This window comes from Macrotis lagotis, chromosome X (genome assembly GCF_037893015.1).
Source record: "Macrotis lagotis isolate mMagLag1 chromosome X, bilby.v1.9.chrom.fasta, whole genome shotgun sequence".
NCBI classification, from domain to species: Eukaryota; Metazoa; Chordata; class Mammalia; order Peramelemorphia; family Peramelidae; genus Macrotis; species Macrotis lagotis.
Window position 1 is genome coordinate 642,785,136 of NC_133666.1, and position 18,262 is coordinate 642,803,397.

Here is an 18,262-nt window from a genome sequence, read left to right on the forward strand (position 1 = left end):
AGGAAAACAGAAAATCAAAAGATTTTTTAAAAACCAAATAAGATGAGAGAAAAACAAGGAAAAGAAATCAGTTATACAAGAAAAATATCAGAGGAGAATTAATGTTTTCATAAAATAGGAAAAGATCTTACTGAAGAAAACAATTCCCCAAAATTAGATTTGATCAAATACAAATTAATGACTTTGGGAAATATCAAAACAAAGGCAGAAGACAAAAAAAAGAACAAAATGGATATTTAATAAAATAAAGGAACTTTTAAGCATTCCTGATGAAAAAGCTTGAGCTGAATAGAAAATCTGACATTCATAAGCATGAGACTAAAAGAAATATAAAAAGGTAAACATGAGAAATCATAAAGGACCAAGCAAGGTTAAATTATTTAAATTCATGTAAGAAGAGATAATACATGTAACCTCTTAGAACTTTATCATTGGGGTCGTGGAGTAATTATAATATACAGGGGCACTGGGTGTGATTCCATTATGTTTGGATTATATTAAAAGAAGAAAGGAAAGGTAAGGAAGAGGAATGCACAGAGAAAAAGTGGGGGTGAGGGCAAGTTGTGGAAATAGGGAGAGACTTATTTTACATAAATGCGGCATGCAAGGAAGAATTGACCTAATAGAGGAGGCAATGGGAGGAGGGAGGCAGGAAATACTTGAACCTCATTCTCATATGATCTAATTCAAGGAGGACACTCATATAATTGTGTACAGAAAATTTTCTTATCTCACAGAGAAATAAGAAAGAAAGGGGTTAAGAGAGAATAAAGGAGAGGAGTGACAGGGAGGGCAGTTTAAGTAAGAGAGTGGTCAGAAGCAAAAGAGAGGAGACAGGGTTAAAAGAGGGAAGCCTAAATAGGAGAGAGTAAGATGGAGAGAAATACACAATTAGCCATCTGAACTGTGAATGAGAAAGAGATGAACTTACTCATGGAGTGGAAGAGGTTAGCAGAATCTAGAAATATGTTGTTTATAAAAAAATATACTTTAAAGAGAAAGATAAACATAGAATGAACATAAGGAGCTAGAAAAGAATCTTTTATGTTTCAACTGAAGTAAAAAAGGTTGGAGGTGGCAATAATGATCTCAGGAAAAGCAAAAGCAAAAATAGACCTAATTAAAAGTGAGAAACAGGGAAGCTATGTTTTCATATACTGAACACATATGTATCCAACAACATAACATTCAAATTCTTAAAGGAAAAGTTAAATAAGTTACAGGGGGAAATAGTAAAACTATAATAGTTTGCTTTTTCCCCTTCTCTCAGACCTGGATAAATCTAATCACAAAATAAAAAAAGGAGAGGAATAGAGTTTTAGAAAAATTAGATGTGATAGACCTCTGGATAATATTGAATTGGACTTGAAAGGAGTATGTTTAGTTCTCAGCTATGCATGCCACTCTCTTTACAAAAATTAACCATGTATTAGGGAATAAAAATTTCATAAATATAGAAAAATATTAAATGCATCTTTTTCTCAATCTCATGCAGCAAAATTATATTCAATAAAGAAAGTACACACATCCCCTATATTACTTTGATCTCTGGAGAGAACAAGTTCAATTTAGCTCAGTTTCTACAAAACACTGTTCCCACCAAGTTGATATTGAAATGTTGCATGAGAGCTGGATGAGTCCTCATCTCAGTTTCTACTGGGCTAGGGTCTCAAGTTATTCCCAAAGATCACTCTCAGTTCCTGGGGTATTGATATTATAGTGATTCTGGAAACCAGATCTAGGATTCTATAATATTGGAATGTTCCATGATCTTTGTAACTCACAAGGTCTGAGGCTCCAATCTCTTAAAAGGAAATAAAGAATAAATGCAGGGGCCAAGGACTGAAGGCCCATATAGACCTGGGAAGGGGGAATTTCCCATTGTCCACTCCTGTTAATGGATTGTCTCTTAATGTGAGCAGAACCTTTAAATGAGAAGAGGAAGTTGCTAAAGCTCATAGGCTTCTTTGAATATCTTCCCAGTCAACCAAAGAACCTCTTCTTCAACACATGGCTAACTAATCAGAACTAATCAATCAATTAAAATTATTTTAGAGTTATAATTACAGAATATACATGTGTCTTCTACAGTTTCTTCAAGGCACTTCTATTTCATATCTCCTGGAAGTAAGTTTCTTAGCCTTCTCTAGGTGGAGGGACACTACCTGAAGCACTCTATGTCAGACCCTCCATTACACAAGAAAGATTGTAATTTAGGTCTTTAATTCAAGGAGACTTGGGGTTTCTGATGACAATGTCATAGAATTTTAATTTCTGTAACACAACTGAGATCTTGGTGCTATATAGTTAATAGACATCAAACAAACATCTCTGTAGTTGCAACTATCAAAGTATCCTATACAATTCCTTTCCTCTCTTCCTACTAGTTTAGAACTTCATCACCTCTCAGATAGATGACTGAAACAGGTTCTTAACCTCTCTAATTCATGTTCCACAGGGATAAAGCACAGGTGTGATAATATATGTCACTCTCCTCCATAAGCTTTAGAAACTCCCTATTGTCTCTAGGTTTAAATACATACTCATTTACTGAGTATTTAAATTCATCATAGTCTAGTTCCAACCTCTAATTCCATAATGATTACACATTATCCCCCCCCCCCCCCATTCTATCTGTGAGCTGTGCCCTGTATCCAACATTGCATCTGTGCTTTGGTTCAAACTGTCTTGGAGATGGGGGCTGTCCGTCTTTACCTGCTTCTTGGAATCCTAAGTTATTTTCAGGACTTGGTTCAATTCAAGAGATACAAGAGGACTCCAGTTAATGCTCTCCTTGCTCCCCCAAATTATTTTGCACATATAAATGGGAGGGCTTATTTCTTCCCATAAAGGCACCTGCTTTAACAATGACATTATAAGAGGTAGTAGGAACAAAAGAGTTATTTAAGATGCTCTTTCAGATAAGACAATGAAACAGTGCTCCCTGCCTTAGTTTAGGTGGTTCTGCTAGGCAGAACCTGTGAATGTATGGTTGAGACTTGTCTTTTCTTTGGGTGTCATTGCACACAAACAAATAAAAACTTTAGGCCCTTTTACTGCGTGTTTTTCATTTTAGTACTGGGCTTCTTAAACTGGAGTCCATCCTTGATGGTTCTGTAAACTTGAATAAGGTAAAAAAACCACATCTTTATTTTCACTAACATTTTGTTTCTAATAGAATCTTAAGTTATTTTATTTTATTTTTGAAAGCATTATTTTGAGAAAAGGTTACAAGCTTCACTAGCTTGTCAAAGGGGTAACAACACCAAAAAGGTTAAAAACCGCGGTTTCTGTGCTTCACCTCAAATTCATGTTTTTTAAGACATGAAAATTTTCACCAATAATTTGTAATTTGTTTGACTTGGTGTTGTCACCATTCTCGAAGGAATTTAATGTTCCTCCTCAACCCCAAAGCACTGGAATTTTAAAAAAGTTTTTGCAAAGTAATGTGGTTAATTGACTTACCCAAGGTTACAAAGCTAGTAAGTATTAAGTGTCTGAGGCTGAATTTAAACCCTGGTCTTCCTGACTCCAGGGCTGATACTCTGTGGGCCACCTAACTCTTCCTTTTGGATTTTTTAATGGTTTAGGGAACTCAATGAAGCAATTTCCTCTATTAATTCAGCATACCCATTGAGCTTTAACGTGAAATCTTAAAGATGGGGCTCTGAAGAGTTAAATGACTTGTGGTTATATATAGCAGACATTTTACTGAATGAAATATTGTAGAAAGAAAAGAAATAGAAATTCTGAATTTTTGACAACCAGTAATCCTGGTAATGTCTGAAATTATAAGTTTCCAGGACATTTACTTTGTGAAAAAGAAACAAAACATAGATTTTGAGATTCCCTAATAGAGGGGCATTCTAGTAATGACTGAAATCACAACTCCCATTTCCAATACTGTGGTGTGGTATTTCCTAGCAAATCTATGCTTTGGTATTAAAAAATATATATACTCCAGTAACACAGCAAGAACAGTAGCTACAAGGTATTTCCTTCTGCCTACCTCAGGTATTCTCTGTCCCACAAATGCAAACAGAGATCATGTGGGGAAGGGAGACTACACATTTATAGTACAAAGATAATAAGGAACATGTGTGGGGAGCACGCAGGGTCAAGGAAACTCACCATTCTAGAATGGCAGTGCCTCAAATAGCTTTCCTTTCTTTGAACAGTCCTTATGAAGTTCTCGGCATTCTGTTTTAAAAGTTTCATGAAAAAGAGGAAATTGTCCTACCATCATCAAACTCTTTGGGTGAATCTGTCAACAAACACTTTACTCAAGAGCTTGGAGAAGGTGGTTGAGTGCCATCTTATATCTATTTCAAATTGTACCTTCAGCATCCCTACCATGCAAGCTGCCAATTCTTCATTATCAGAATACTTTTGGACCATTTTTGATTTGTGATGCAGAAGAGTCAGAATCCCCAGAAAGAAGGCAAGAGTTTCAGAGACATACACACAGAGTATCATCCTTTTTTCTTTTTGGTGACATCTTTTTATTTCAGTTTTTATACTCAAGTCATGGGTGATAATGTGGTACTGTGTACTAAGACCCACCACAAATTCTTCATTGTCCTTTGGAGCAGCGAATATTTAAAAAAAAATCTTTATTTTTATTTTAGGTTTTTACAAGGGGTTAAGTGACTTGCCCAAGGTCACAAAGCTAGGTAATTTATTAAGTGTCTGAGGCTGGATTTGAACTTGGGTCCTCCTGACTTCAGGTGTTCTGTTCACTGTACCATCTAGTTGCTTCCCCAAAAATTATTTTAAAAAACTGTATACCATGTTTTGCTGCTGGATGACAGTAATGGAACAATCTTATGAATAAATGGATTTTTATAAAATTGGTATTATCCTTGGCCCCCAAGCTTCCATCACTCCATTTTTCCACATAGCTGCGAAATCTGAGTATCATTCATTTTGAAGAATTCCACTAGTGCTTTGCTCTCACTCAGTCCTTTACAACAATACTTTCTACTCCAACTTGTTTTTTATTTTTGACACTTAATGAAAATTAAAGGGGAAAGCATTGAATCTTCATGACTTGCAGAGTGATGCAGCAGGTACATATTACACACACACATATATGTGTGTGTGTGTGTGTGTGTGTGTGTGTGTGTGTGTGTGTGTATAAACTGGGGCAGCTAGGTATTGGTAGTGTATAAAGAGTGGGGCCTGGAGTCAGGAAGATTTTAGTTCAAATCCAGATTCAAACATTTAGTTGCTGTATGACCCTGGGCAAATCATCTATCCCTATTTGCCTCAGTTTCCACATTTGTAAAATGAACTGGGTAAGGAAACCCCAAACCACTCCAGTATCTTTGCCCAGAAAACTCCAAAAGGGGTTATGAAGATTTGGATGTGACTGAACATTCATCTGTGAACCTGCTTTTCCTTCAAGAAGAATGTAAACTCCTTGAGGAAAGTACTTGATTTGCTTCTCTTTTTATATCTCCAGCTTCTAGTTGTGTGTTGATCCAGCTTAAAAATTTTGAAATTTTAAAATTATGAAATTTTACTGGTATAGGAAACTGCTAAGAAACAATTAACTCTACCAAGGTAGATGGACAGCTGCTCTGCAACTTAATGGTCTTAGAGCAGGGGTTCCTCACATATACTTAGGATAATTTCAGGGAGTTCATAAGTTCATTCCATGAATTTGGATGGAGAAAAATTACATCTCTATTTTTATTAGTTTCTAACTAAAATTTAGCATTTTATTCAATTGTTTAAAAATATTATTCTGGGAAGGGGGTTCCTAGACTTCTCGTGGGTCCACGTATTACAAGGGTAGGGGAAAAGTTGGCTAGCATTGGTAAAGAGAGGTCATGAGTGACTTGCGGCAGCCAGTATGCATCAGGGGCCTGACTTGAATCGTGGTTCACCTGAATGGAAGATAGCTTTTTATCCGCTATGCCCAGCTAGAAAATGCTCAACTAGCACTTGTATATCTTACCTCATTCATTCTTGGATGGATGGGAAGGCAAGTGTGTTAAGTGACTTGCCCAAGGTCACACAGTAAGAGTCAAATGCCTGGTTGCCCTGATCCATATCTGGCCATTGGGCCCAGATGGCTCTGGAGGAGAAAGTGAGGCGCAGGATCCCCTCACTCACATCCAATTCATGTGCTTGTCATGTTATGGTCTTCTTTGAAAACGAGGGACAAACATTATGATCATTTTATCTTGACAAAGATCCTGAGAGGTAGATGCTGTAATCACCCCCGTTTTACTGGTGAGGACATTGTAGGTCGAATTTGAACTCGGGTCTTTGTGAGTGCAGGCCCAGCTCTCTAGGCGCTGAGTTAGGCGAGAGTGGGGAGTCCTAGGCGCCTCTTGGGGGTCCCAGGGGGCGGCTGCTCCCATTTGCTCCCCTCTATCATCAGGAGCCTGCTCCTAAGGAGCCTCAATGGGTCGAGGCCCTGCCCAGCAGGGGTGCAGTCAGCAGCCCAGGCGTGCGGGGGGCGGAGCCCTGGGGCGGGGGCGGAGCCTTGGAGGCGGGGGCGGAGCCTCTGGGCCCGGACCCGACTGGAAGGCAGGGACAGTGGGGGGGGCGGGGGAGGGGCGGTCAAGTCCTCGTCCTAATGGGCCTGGCCCGTCACGTGCTACGAGCTTCGGGGGACCCGGGAGCCAATGGCCAGGAAGGACGAGGCGCGCGGGCGGAGAGGCCCGAAGCGGGCCTCGCGCCTCACGCCCACCCGTCCGCATTCCGCCGCTGGGCTCCGCCCCGGGGCGGGCCCGGCGCGCTGACGTCACGGTCGCGCGCTGACGTGCCCGGGGCGGGGTGGCTCCTGCGCCTAGTTCCAATATGGCGAGCGGCGGCGGCGGCGGGGCCGGGCTCGGGGCCGGGGGCCGAGGGATGAGCGGCGCCCGTTGGGGCCGCGCGGGCCCCCACGCGCAGGAGAAGCTGCCCGTGCACGTGAGCGCGCGCCCTGCCCCCTCCTCCCCGGCCTGCCCCCGCGCGCGCCATCCCTGGCAACCGCCGCCTCCCCTCCCCCCGCGGCCCCGGAGCCCCCGGCTCGGCCCCTCCCCGCGCAGCCCCCGTTTCTCCTCCCCTCGTGGCCCGCCCAGCCCGCCGCACCCCCTTTTCCAGCGTTGCCCCTTCCTCCTCCTCCTCCTCTCCCGCCCGGGCGCAGGGGCCTGCCGCGCCCCCGGCCCCTCGCCCGCCTCCACGGCCCGGCCCGGGTCGTGTCACCCCGCGGAGCTCGGTGGCCGCCCCCCGTCTAGCCCTCCCCACCTTTGGGTGGCCCTTGCCCTCCACCTCCCTCCTTCCCTCCCCGGCTCGGCTCCCGAGGCCAAGATGCCTTCGCACCTCCCCAGCCCCGCTGTGTATCTGCAGGTAGAGGATGCCCTCTCCTACCTGGATCAGGTGAAGATCCGATTTGGGAGTGACCCTGCCACCTACAACGGCTTCCTGGAGATCATGAAGGAGTTCAAGAGCCAGAGGTAATGGTGGTGGCGGAGAGCAGAGGGGGGCTGGAAGGGCCCCGAGCCGGCCCCGCGTGCTCAAGAGTAGGGAATGGGGCCCCGCTTCAGTCCGTAGCCCAGGATCACGCGGGGGGCGTGGGTGGCCCCGGACTTGGGGGTCAGAAGACCTGAGTTCAGCTCAAGCCTGGGCCCTGCGCAGTCACCGCAGTCTCCCAGCCCCAGCCTCACTCTCTAAAAAGTGCTGTGTGAATGTTATTTGGGACTTGACCTCAGCTTTCCTGTTACGAGCTGGAACTAAAAAAAAGGAAAGAAAAACCAGCCCTTGCTTTCAAGGAGCTTCCATTCTAATGGGAAAGGCAATGTGTATATAAACATATATATATGTACATATATATGTGTGTGTGTGTGTATATATATATATATATATATTCGCTTTTTCAAGATACTTGCAAAGTAAACACTAGGTAACCCTTAGAGCAGGAGACCTTCTGAAGAAGGGGGTGGCTTGAACTGATCTTGGAGGAAGCCAAGAATTCTAAGAGGAGGAGGTGAAGAGGGAAACCCTTCTAGCCATGGAGGACAGCCACTGCTAATAACCTTAAAGTTATCTCACTTGCCCCTCATGACCCTTTGAAGTAGACGCTCTTATTCCTATTTTACAGATGAGAAACCTTGAGGCAGAAAGGGTTGACTTGCTAGGGTCTCACAACTCATAAATGATTGAGCTAGATTTGACCCTAATTTTCTTTGAGTTAAGCACTCTTTCCTGCTGCACTCCTTAGCTGCTTATATGTGAGGAATAGCAAAGAGTCCCTAGGTGATAATGCTTTGTTAGAGAGATGAAAAGATAGGCAGTGCCTAGGTTGGGAGAAGGTTTAAATGGACTCCTGGAGCTTACATTTGATCCTTGAAGTAATAGGGAACCACTGGAGTTTGAATTGGTGAACTGGTCAGACCTGTACTTTAGGAATACATTTTGTGGGCTGTGGGTCAGTGTGAGGGAAGGCCAGAGGCTGGCAGGAGTGTGGGTCATTTAGTTTAGGGCAGAGGTGATAAACTGAACTTTGTGGTAAAAAAGAGGAGGTTGGACTTGGGTGGCTTCCAGAACCTCTTCTAGTTCACCTTCTGTCTTTAGAAAATGTTGATGAGCCTATTTGTATTTTTTAGCCTGGACTCCCACCTTCAACTGAATTAGTTTGGGGCAGGGGTTAGGGAGAAGATTTCAGAACAAAGACTACTTTAGGATCCCCATGGATTCTGGGAAAGATGTATGAATGAGAAAATATTAAATGTTTCATATAAGCCAAGCACTGTACTAGGTGCTGGGAATATAAATGCAAAAAGTGAGTCCTTCCCCTGCATCTTGACAAGGGATGACTGACCAAAGGAGGAGAGTTTTGTTTTCAGAAAACTCTGGGATTATGAATAGAACCTTTGGGCAGTTGATATTCATGCCCTTTCCGGAAACCAAGTAACATGAAGCTTGGTCTGGTATAAATTAGCTGAGGGGGAAGATACTCTGAACGGCTCTAAAACTAATTTAGTTCGAATTAGCAGCAATTTAAGCTCTTACTACTAGTTAAGCATTGTGGTGGGCACCTGGGCCACAAGACAAAACAACAAAACAACCGGTATCTACAAGCTTCTCACTGAGTGATGATATAATGACAACTTGTTTCTGTAGTCCTTTAAGACCTAAATTTTGCTTTTCTCTTATTATTTCCATGAAGTGTAACTGGTATCAGCATGATTAGCCTCAATTAACAGAGAAGGAAATTGGCTTTGAAAGACTGAAGATATGACTTGTCCAAAGTCACATAGCTACTAAGTGTTGGAGCCGGGATTTGAACCAGGTCTTCTGTCTCCAGGTCCATGCAGTGCTTTTTCTGCTGCCAGATGGGACTTGAAAACACGGCCTGGAGGGTGCTGAAGGATACGGCGGGCTTGTGTGCTTCTGGGGGTGTTTATGGACTCTGGGAGAGCCTGAGGTGCTGGGCCCCAAGGGAGGGGGATTCAGAACAAGGAGCCTTTGGGGGGGGGGTCTCAAAAATATCAGACCTCCCTGCCCCTGCCTTTCCAGTCTTGGCTACTCTCTCCAGGCCTTCTGTGATCAGGGACTGGGCCCCTGGGCTGCTCTTCCCACAAGACCCTCCCCCTCCATACTGAGCCTTTTCCCTGCCTGCCCCTCCCTTTTATCTCTACTTTCTGGCTTCAAGTCTCACCTCACCCCCTTCCTTTTAGGTCCCCTTTAACTCTGGAGCCTTCCTTCTGAGGGTTACCTCCAGTTTACCTGATTTGTGTTTTGTTTGTACAGAATTGTTTATTTGCATGTTTTCTTCTCATTAGACTGGGAGCTCCCTGAGAGCAGGACCCCGCTTTTTTTTTTTCTTGGTGTTTCTGTCATTCAGCAGAGTGGCATAATAGCTGCTTAATAACTGCATTCTGACTGGCTGTGAGTGACCTAGAATCAGGATGCCTGAGCCTTTTCATATGAATGTGATAGAGCTGGGGCCTGGGCCACCCTGTGGGGGGCTAGTGCAGAGTATCTGGAGCCCAGCCCTCTCAGCTCCCAGCCTGTTGGGAAGGGGAACAGTCATTTGGAGGGCCCCCACCATTTGCCTGCTCTGCATGCAGCATCCCTCTCCTGGTTGATGATGTGGCTTTGCTTTGCTCTTCCAGCATACAGGACCGTCTTTGTCTTGTCCTCTTGTGTTTGATCCTGAACAGGCTTCCTGGGGAACCCAGCATTGAGGCTTGCCTGGGTTTGAGGGCCTGGAGGGCTTTGGGGCACTGTAGCTCCCCATAGATATGGAATTGGCTCTTAGAGAGTGACAAGAGGGCTCTAGGCATGGTGCCCCCAGTGTGTCATGGAGGCGCTGCTAGCCTCTCCCAATAGTTGGTGGGGCTTTGGCACCTCTTGTGTCAGTGAGTGCAGCACACCAGGAGCTTGGGGGTACCTCACAGGCAGCTGGGTTGTTGTGGAGAGTTCATCACTTAATGTTCCTGCCCACTGGACTTCTTCTTGTTCCAGCATTGATACTCCTGGTGTCATCAGACGAGTGTCTCAGCTCTTTCATGAACACCCTGACCTCATTGTTGGATTCAACGCTTTTCTTCCTCTGGGCTACAGGATAGAAATCCCCAAGAATGGCAAGTTAAGCATTCAGGCCCCGTTGACCAGTCAGGTAGGTTGAGATGGTATGAGTGACTGAAGCTTCTCCAAATTATGTGCCTCGATTTAGAAGGAGAACAGAACACTTGGTTTCCAGCATAAGTGATTTGCTTTGATTGCAATTTAGAACACATTTTGCTATCTGCCCTCTGCTAATCAATTTTAGTTTAAACTAAAATAGATGGAAACACCCGCACAGGAAATCCAAAACAGTCAGTTTTGAGAAACTAAATACTGGCCCTCACATCATGGGTTGATTGTTCAGAAATGTGTTTTTATTTTGAATAGAAAGGACTGTGCCAACAAGCTGTCAGTATATGATTTTATTTTGTAACTTCCCCTGTGAGAGCTTCAAGGAAGTCTAAATAAGTTTTCAGGCGTATTCTAGGCAGAGCTCTAATAAAATGTCCCTTCGTGGATGTAAGGCAACTTGTAAGATCTTGACAATATCTTGGAGGCCAGCTCCTTGGTACTGCCCAACACATTGGGACCTGGTGATGATCTCTGCTCACCCTCAGGAAATGAATTGTTTTATCCATAGCATTTTAGAGAGACCATTTATTGGACGTGAAGGGAATTAGTGGAAGGAGATGTGCATTGATTTAAGTCCTAGATTCTTCTTTGTTTTTTTTTTTTTAGGTTTTTTTTTTTTTGTAAGGCAAACTGGGTTAAGTGGCTTGCCCAAGGCCACACAGCTAGGTAATTATTAAGTGTCTGAGACTGGATTTGAACCCAGGTACTCCTGACTCCAGGGCCGGTGCTTTATCCACTACGCCACCTAGCTCCCTTAGATTCTTCTTTTTAAAGACTGATTCTCCTTTTCTTACTCAGGCTGGAGGTTCAGAATTCACTCTTGGGTCCATTCCCCTTACTGACCAGTGTAAGAGCTCTGACCTACTCTCTTTGCCTGGCCCATGCTCCCCTCCATCCCAGGGGTTCAGCATATTAATTCCAGACTTTAGTTTCCTCCTTTGTCTCATGGGGATGGTACTTGCCACCTCACAGGGTTGATATGAAGATCAAGGGAGGCATAACTTATATCAAGTTATTTATAAGCCTTATATTTAAAAGCTATTACTCTGTGGCCTTCTTTCTCAGCCTTAGTTTCTCCATTTGTAAAAAGAGGGGCTTGAGTTAGATGATCTCTGTTTCGTTAAGAGGATAATTGCAGGGCAAATTACAAAGATTAGAGTTAAGGAAATAGGGATGATTTAGGGTTGAAAATATCATCCATATCTAGAGCGTGTGTGTGTGTGTGTGTGTGTGTGTGTGTGTGTGTGTGTGTAAAATTGTCATCTATTATGTTCTTTTTCTCTCTAATGTTTTTCTTCCACTTGAATTTCATTCTTCTTTCACATGATTAATATGGATCTATGTTTAGCATGGTTTATACATGTATAGCTCATATCAGATTGCTTTCTGTTGGGGGGAAGGAGAGAGGGAAGGGCCAGACAAACAAAAGGTAAAACTCAAAACCTTGCAGAAAAATAATTGGTGAAAACTACCGTTGAATGTAGTTGGAAAAGCAAATAAAGTATTTAAATTAAGAAAAATTGATGGACTCAGAAAAAAATTAAAAAATAGGGATGAGGGACGAATGAGTGGTTTTATTCTAGGTCAAAGATAACTGGTGAAATTTTGCTATCATTTCTTCAGAAATCTACTTCTCTATTTTAAAAAGAAATTTGGAAGTTTGTCTGGAATTAGGAAGAGTTTTTAATGTTTACAAATGACAGACCCAGAGTGCAGAGTTTGTGCTTTTGAAAAGAAATCATAGCTGTGTTTATCTTATGAGAAATTAGGATTTGAGAATAACATTGCTCTACATATTTTCATGGATCCATAAGTTTAGCATTGCAGGGTACTCCACCCACCCACACCCCCTCATTTTGTGACTTGTGGTCTGTGTCTTCCACAGAGGAATGATGGCATGTTCTGCAGACCCAGTTTGATACTGGCTATTTGTCTTTTGCCCCTTATGTTGATACATGATCTGCCAATCTTCTTATTTGAGTATACATTTTTTTTTAATGATATCTTTTATGCCACTCATACTTAAGTAATTGCTGGGAATAGTAAGCCTACACATATTGACTCTGTATGTCTTTTTGTGTTCCCTGCTACTTTGAGGCTAGGTGATATCACTGGGGGAATATTGGTGTTAGAAAGATGGATTTCTGTATTAGGGAGCAGTATCTTGGAATGATTGAGAACATTGTGGTTTCCTAAATGCAGTTAGAGAGCCTATTCTCTAATTCAGCTTTGTTATCCATTTGCTGTGCTGCCCAAGATAGATTTATAATGCACTTACCTACTGCCTATCCAACTGTGTGTTATATAATTTTGGAAACAGGAATCTTGATCCACTTGATCTTTCCTATATAAATCACTAGACCTCTTTCTTTTGAATGGCAGTAAGTGGACCTCTGAGCAGGCACTATGGTATGCTGGGACTTGATGGCCATCACCATATGTCATCTACAAATAGCATCCTGAGGCCTCATAATTTATAGGGAAACTCTTTTTGATTTGCACTTTGCCCAGTAAATCCACCAGAATAGTGGTAAGTATCCTAAAATATTGCATATTGGTGATAATCAGAGTATTATTGATGAACAAAATTGACTCGATGGCCATCAAGAAATTTTATGTTGGTGCAGAGCCTGTAAGTTTACTTTTTGCCCTACTGTACCTTCTTATCAGCAAATACGGTAATTAATTGCAATTAATTGTATGGCTGAAGATGAGATCATCATAGAAAATTGTCTTTAAAAGCCTATCTGTTCCTTTATCAAAGTTTTGCCAAGGATAACTTTGATGCACATTAAGGTTATTTTCATAAATTACAAATTATTATTTGCTTCTATTTTCTTATTTGTCTTTTTTTGGGGTAATATGTAAGATTCATTTTTTTTTTGTTTTTTCATTTTGGGAAGATTCTTCCCTTTAAGAAATATCTTGGTTATTATTATTAGTTCCTGCATGCTTTAAAAACAGTGTGGCCTTCTAATTAATGAGTTCTTTTGTGCATTTTTTTTTAGCCATTCTTGAAGATTTTACCTTCTTAAATGTCATTTCTTCTTTTCTTATGGAAACACATTGAATCTTAAGGTGTTAAAGAGTCTAAATGTGGTTTTCCCCATGTCATTAATTTTATTTGAATTTTTATTTAAGGCAATGGGGTTAAGTGACTTGTCCAAGGTCACACATCTTGGTAATTATTAAGTGTCTGAGGTCTGATTTGAACTCAGGTCCTTCTGACTCCAGGGCTGGTGCTCTTTCCACTGCGTCACCTAGCTGCCCTCTCTTAATTTTTTTAAAGTCATTTTAATTTTGAATGTTCTCTCTCTCTGTAATCAGGCAAAACAGAAGTTCACGTAGAACATATTCAAAAACATATATGCCTCATTCTGCACCCTCAGTTCATCAAGGAGTAGATAGCATATTATTGCATAGGTTTTGTGAAATTGTAGTTGGTCATTTTATTGATTAGAATTCTTCAGTTTTTCAAAGTTTTTCATTTTTATGTTTTTAGAGTATTCATTATTTTCCTAGTTTTACTTACCTCATCTACATTAGTTCATATCCAAGATTTTTCTGAAACTGTTCCTTTTGTCAGTTCTTATAGGGTAAGAGTATTCCATTACAGTCATATACTGTAATTTATTCAGACATTCCCTAATTACTGAGACACTTTCTCATTTTCCAAATCTTTGCTACCATAACAAAGAGCTCTCATAAATATTTTTGTATGTATAGATCCTTTTCATCCTTTATTTCTTTGAAATTTAGACCTAATAGTGGTATCACTGAGTCAAGAGGAAATACACAGTTTAATGACATTTTGTTTTCCAAAATGGAAATACCAGTTCATAGTTCTGTTAGCAGTACATTATTGTGCCTATTTTTTTGGTAGCTCCTTTAGCATTCGTCATTTTCATTTTTTATAAGATTTGCCAATCTGCTAAGTGTGAGGTAGAACTTTAGGGTTGCTTTAATTTTCACATCCCTGATTATTAGTGATATGGAGCATTTTTTTCCTTATAGCTACAGATAATTTGAATTTCTTCCCTTGAGAACTGCCTGTTTGTGTCCTTTGATCATTTATCTATTGGGGAATGGCTTTTATTTCTATAAATTTGAGTCAGTTATATATAGATCTTAGAAATGAAACATTATCAGAGAAACTTGCTACAAATATTTTTTCAGTTAAATGTTTTTCTTCTAATCTTAGCTGCATTGGTTTATTAAAAAATCTTTTTGATTTTATTTATCTATTTTATCTACACTATCTCTCATTATCTCTTCTTTTCTATATAGTCAGTTTCATTTTCTCAGATTCTGGTAGTTAAAATATTTATGACATCTAGTCATAACAGCATGGTTTCTAATAAAATCTTTTCACTGTCCTTCCTTCACATTAAAATTATTGAGTATTATTAAAGTATATGTGAAATAGCTTTGAAGGCTGTTGTTCATCATTGAATTTTTTTCCTCTTTTTTTTTCCCCCTCAGCACATCAGCCCTTTTGGGGTAGATACCTTCGTGAACTTTTTGCTTATGTTTCTACTTTAATAAGGCAAATCAAGATATCAAATATCTCCCATAAAGTGATGTTTCTTGTCGTCCTTGGTCTCACAGTAAAAAGCAGCTCTGTAAATTCCTTTCTTTAATGGCTCAAGTGAGCCATTCTTCAGTGTAGGTACAATTTGTTTGTGTTGTGATGAGAATGCCAGGAGTGAAGTGAGTGACTGAATGAGGAAGCATTTATTAAGTACTTTGTGCCCTACACTGTTATGTGCTGGGTACATCAAGACAAAGAAAGCCCTTGCCTTCAAGGAGCTTCCATTCTAATTGGCTGAGACAGCACAATAGGTGAGTCCTGGTCATGGTTTAGGAAATCACAGGGATGGTCTGGGGATTCACATGAGTTGATTGATACCAACAATAGAATTGATTTATTTATGAATAGGCAGAAGTGGGAAAATGGTAAAAAAATTCGTTTGGATGGAATCTAAAAATATGACTGGGCCTAGCTAGTTATATTGGACTTTTTGAATTTATACTTATTAATCAGAATAGTTAGGCCCCAGTGTAGGTGTTCCAAAACTGAGTGGGTTAAATCTTCTGGAGCATGGTTTCTGGGCATGTGCAGAGGGCCGTGGCAGGTGGTAGACTAAATAAGTGACTGGGGGTGTGACTCCTATTTTCTAGTAACATATCAATTTGTTTATCATTGGATAAGGATCTCACATTTAGAACATCAGTAATTAATTTTAGTGCTTTTAAATACTGTATGATTCACATTTTTATAATTGTTTGCAGATCTATGGCTTTACAAGAACACTAAGAGGCCACCATTACAAACAAGATTTCCAACTTACAGATGAGGGAACAGTGAGTCAGAAATGACCTTGGTTTGACCCCCAGTGTATGTCCAGGGTCTTAATCACTAATGATAATGATAATTCTTAGTTTTGGAGCTATATAAAGTTTACAGAGAACTTTCTTTACAGCAGCTCTATGAGGTAAAAAGTGCAGATACTATTATTACTGTTTTATAGATGAAGAAGGTAAGACTTAGCACTTATCAGTTACGATCTTTCACACAGCCATTAAGTATCCAAGCTGAGATTTAAAACCAAATTTCTTTGCACCAGTTCCATTTTTTTTTCCTCCATTACACCATGCTTTCTCTCAAACCTAACCTCATATATGAGGAAGTACTTTTCAAAGAAGAAAGAACTCTGTGATTGCATGGTATTATTGTTTGCTAGGAAAAGGTAGGAATCAAAGGAATTAAATTCAGCCCCATGCTGTGAAAATGCATTTTAGTATTCTGAATGTTCCTGAAATTGGACTTTGATTTTAAATTGTGACAGAAAATAAAACCTTGCCTTCAGAGAAAACTATAAATACTTGGAGTTACTGCCCTCATATATTTAAGACCTAATTTCAGAATCACTGTAAACAGTTTTTTCATTTTTTAGCTTTCAAGTTTTTTAGAAGATAGAGCCATGACACTAAGGAGGGACTTGTAAGAAATTGCCTTTTGCAGCTTCTGAACATAGGTTTCTATTCCTCCTGTAGCCTGATCTTAAAGTACACAAAAGTACCCTTTCTTTCCTTCCTATGTTAGCAGTGGCATTGAATGTGACAAGGAAGAAAGGAATGAGCTTGAAGGGCCTGTTGGATCATGGATTGTGCAAAGTACTTTACTCGGATCCTTACAAGAATCCTCTTATCTCCATTTTACAGAAAAGGAAACTGAGACTGACTGTGGTTAAGTAACTTGCCCAGGAGCACATAGTCAGTGTCTGGGGCAGGATTTGGACTCAGGTCTTCTGATTCCAGGTCCAACTCAATCCACTCTGCCACCAGATGCCTCTGGAGAAAGCATTATAAATGTTAAATCTGAAAGTGAACTCAGAATACAGAATGTCAAATCTAGAAGGGGTTTCAGATCATGGATTATAGCAGAGACTTTATTAGATCTAGCCAGACCTGCTCAAAATTATAGCATCTAAGGGGTTGAAAAGGACCTCAGAATGCATCTGTCCAGTCTACCCTCTGCTTTTACTGCTTTCTGTAGCATACCTGCCAGGAGTCATCTAATCTCTTAGCAATGGGAAACTTATTGCTTCTTAAGCTTTATTTGTTTGTTCGTTCATTTATTTATTTGTTTATTCATTCTTTCATTTATCTATCTATCTATCTATCTATCTATCTATCTATCTATCTATCTATCTATCTATTAAGGTTTTGCAAGGCAAATGGGGTTAAGTGGCTTGCCCAAGGCCAACACAGCTATATAATTATTAAGTGTCTGAGGTCGGATTTGAATTCAGGTCCTCCTGACTCCAGGGCCGGTGCTCTATCCACTGTGCCACCTAGCCGCCCCAAACTTTATTTGTTAAGAAGCTTTTTTTCTTTATGTGGAACTAAAATTTGCCTCCATTGCTCATAATTCTCTCATGGACAAACAGAGCAAAGCAAAACCTTTCCCACATGATAGCCTTCCAAATATCTCCTTAATATTTCTTCAGCTAAACATCCCCAGTGTCTGTTTTTACAAGGCAGTGGGATTAAGTGACTTGCCCAAGGTCACACGGTTAGGTAATTATTATTATTATTTTTTTAGGTTTTTGCAAGGCAAACGGGGTTAAGTGGCTTGCCCAAGGCCACACAGCTAGGTAATTATTAAGTGTCTGAGACCGGATTTGAACCCAGGTACTGCTGACTCCAGGGCCAATGCTTTATCCACTATGCCACCTAGCCGTCCCTAGTTAGGTAATTATTAAGTGTTTGAGGCTGGGTTTGAACTCAGGTCCTCCTGATTCCAGGGACTGGCACTCTGTACCACCTAGCTGTCCCTCATCCCCAGGTTCTTCAACTACTTCTCTTATAACTTTTTTTCTTTTCACCATCCCAGATTCATTCTATTTTGTTAGTATTCTTCCTAAAATGTTTCCAGACCTGAATTATGAGCTAAAACATTGCCTTATCAGGGCAGATTACAGTGGGGTTCTTTTTCCTAAGCACTGCCTTTTGTTTTAGAATTTTTGATTCCTATTGAGTTTACAATCCACTTTTTTAATAAGAATTGTCATTGAGTCACATTTCCCAGACCTTATACTTGTACAGTTAATTTTTTGAT

At 40.8% G+C, this 18,262-nt stretch overlaps 1 protein-coding gene and 1 long non-coding RNA gene across 6 annotated transcripts in view; one reads left to right on the forward strand and one right to left on the reverse strand.

Annotated features, from left to right (window-relative positions):
- LOC141500885 (uncharacterized) overlaps nt 1-7,597 on the reverse strand; it is a 43,406-nt gene extending 35,809 nt beyond the window's left edge. The window contains exon 1 of the long non-coding RNA XR_012472069.1: nt 7,366-7,597. This is a non-coding gene — a long non-coding RNA (uncharacterized LOC141500885). The remainder of the gene's footprint in view (nt 1-7,365) is intronic.
- SIN3B (SIN3 transcription regulator family member B) overlaps nt 6,808-18,262 on the forward strand; it is a 70,993-nt gene continuing 59,538 nt past the window's right edge. For 2 of the 5 annotated variants that reach the window (XM_074204416.1, XM_074204421.1), the window contains exons 1-4: nt 6,808-6,924; nt 7,345-7,451; nt 9,302-9,421; nt 10,465-10,618. In XM_074204416.1, the coding sequence (XP_074060517.1) occupies nt 6,814-6,924; nt 7,345-7,451; nt 9,302-9,421; nt 10,465-10,618 (492 nt within the window). In that variant the 5' untranslated portion in view covers nt 6,808-6,813. The other 3 variants (XM_074204417.1, XM_074204420.1, XM_074204419.1) reach the window with 2 other exon arrangements.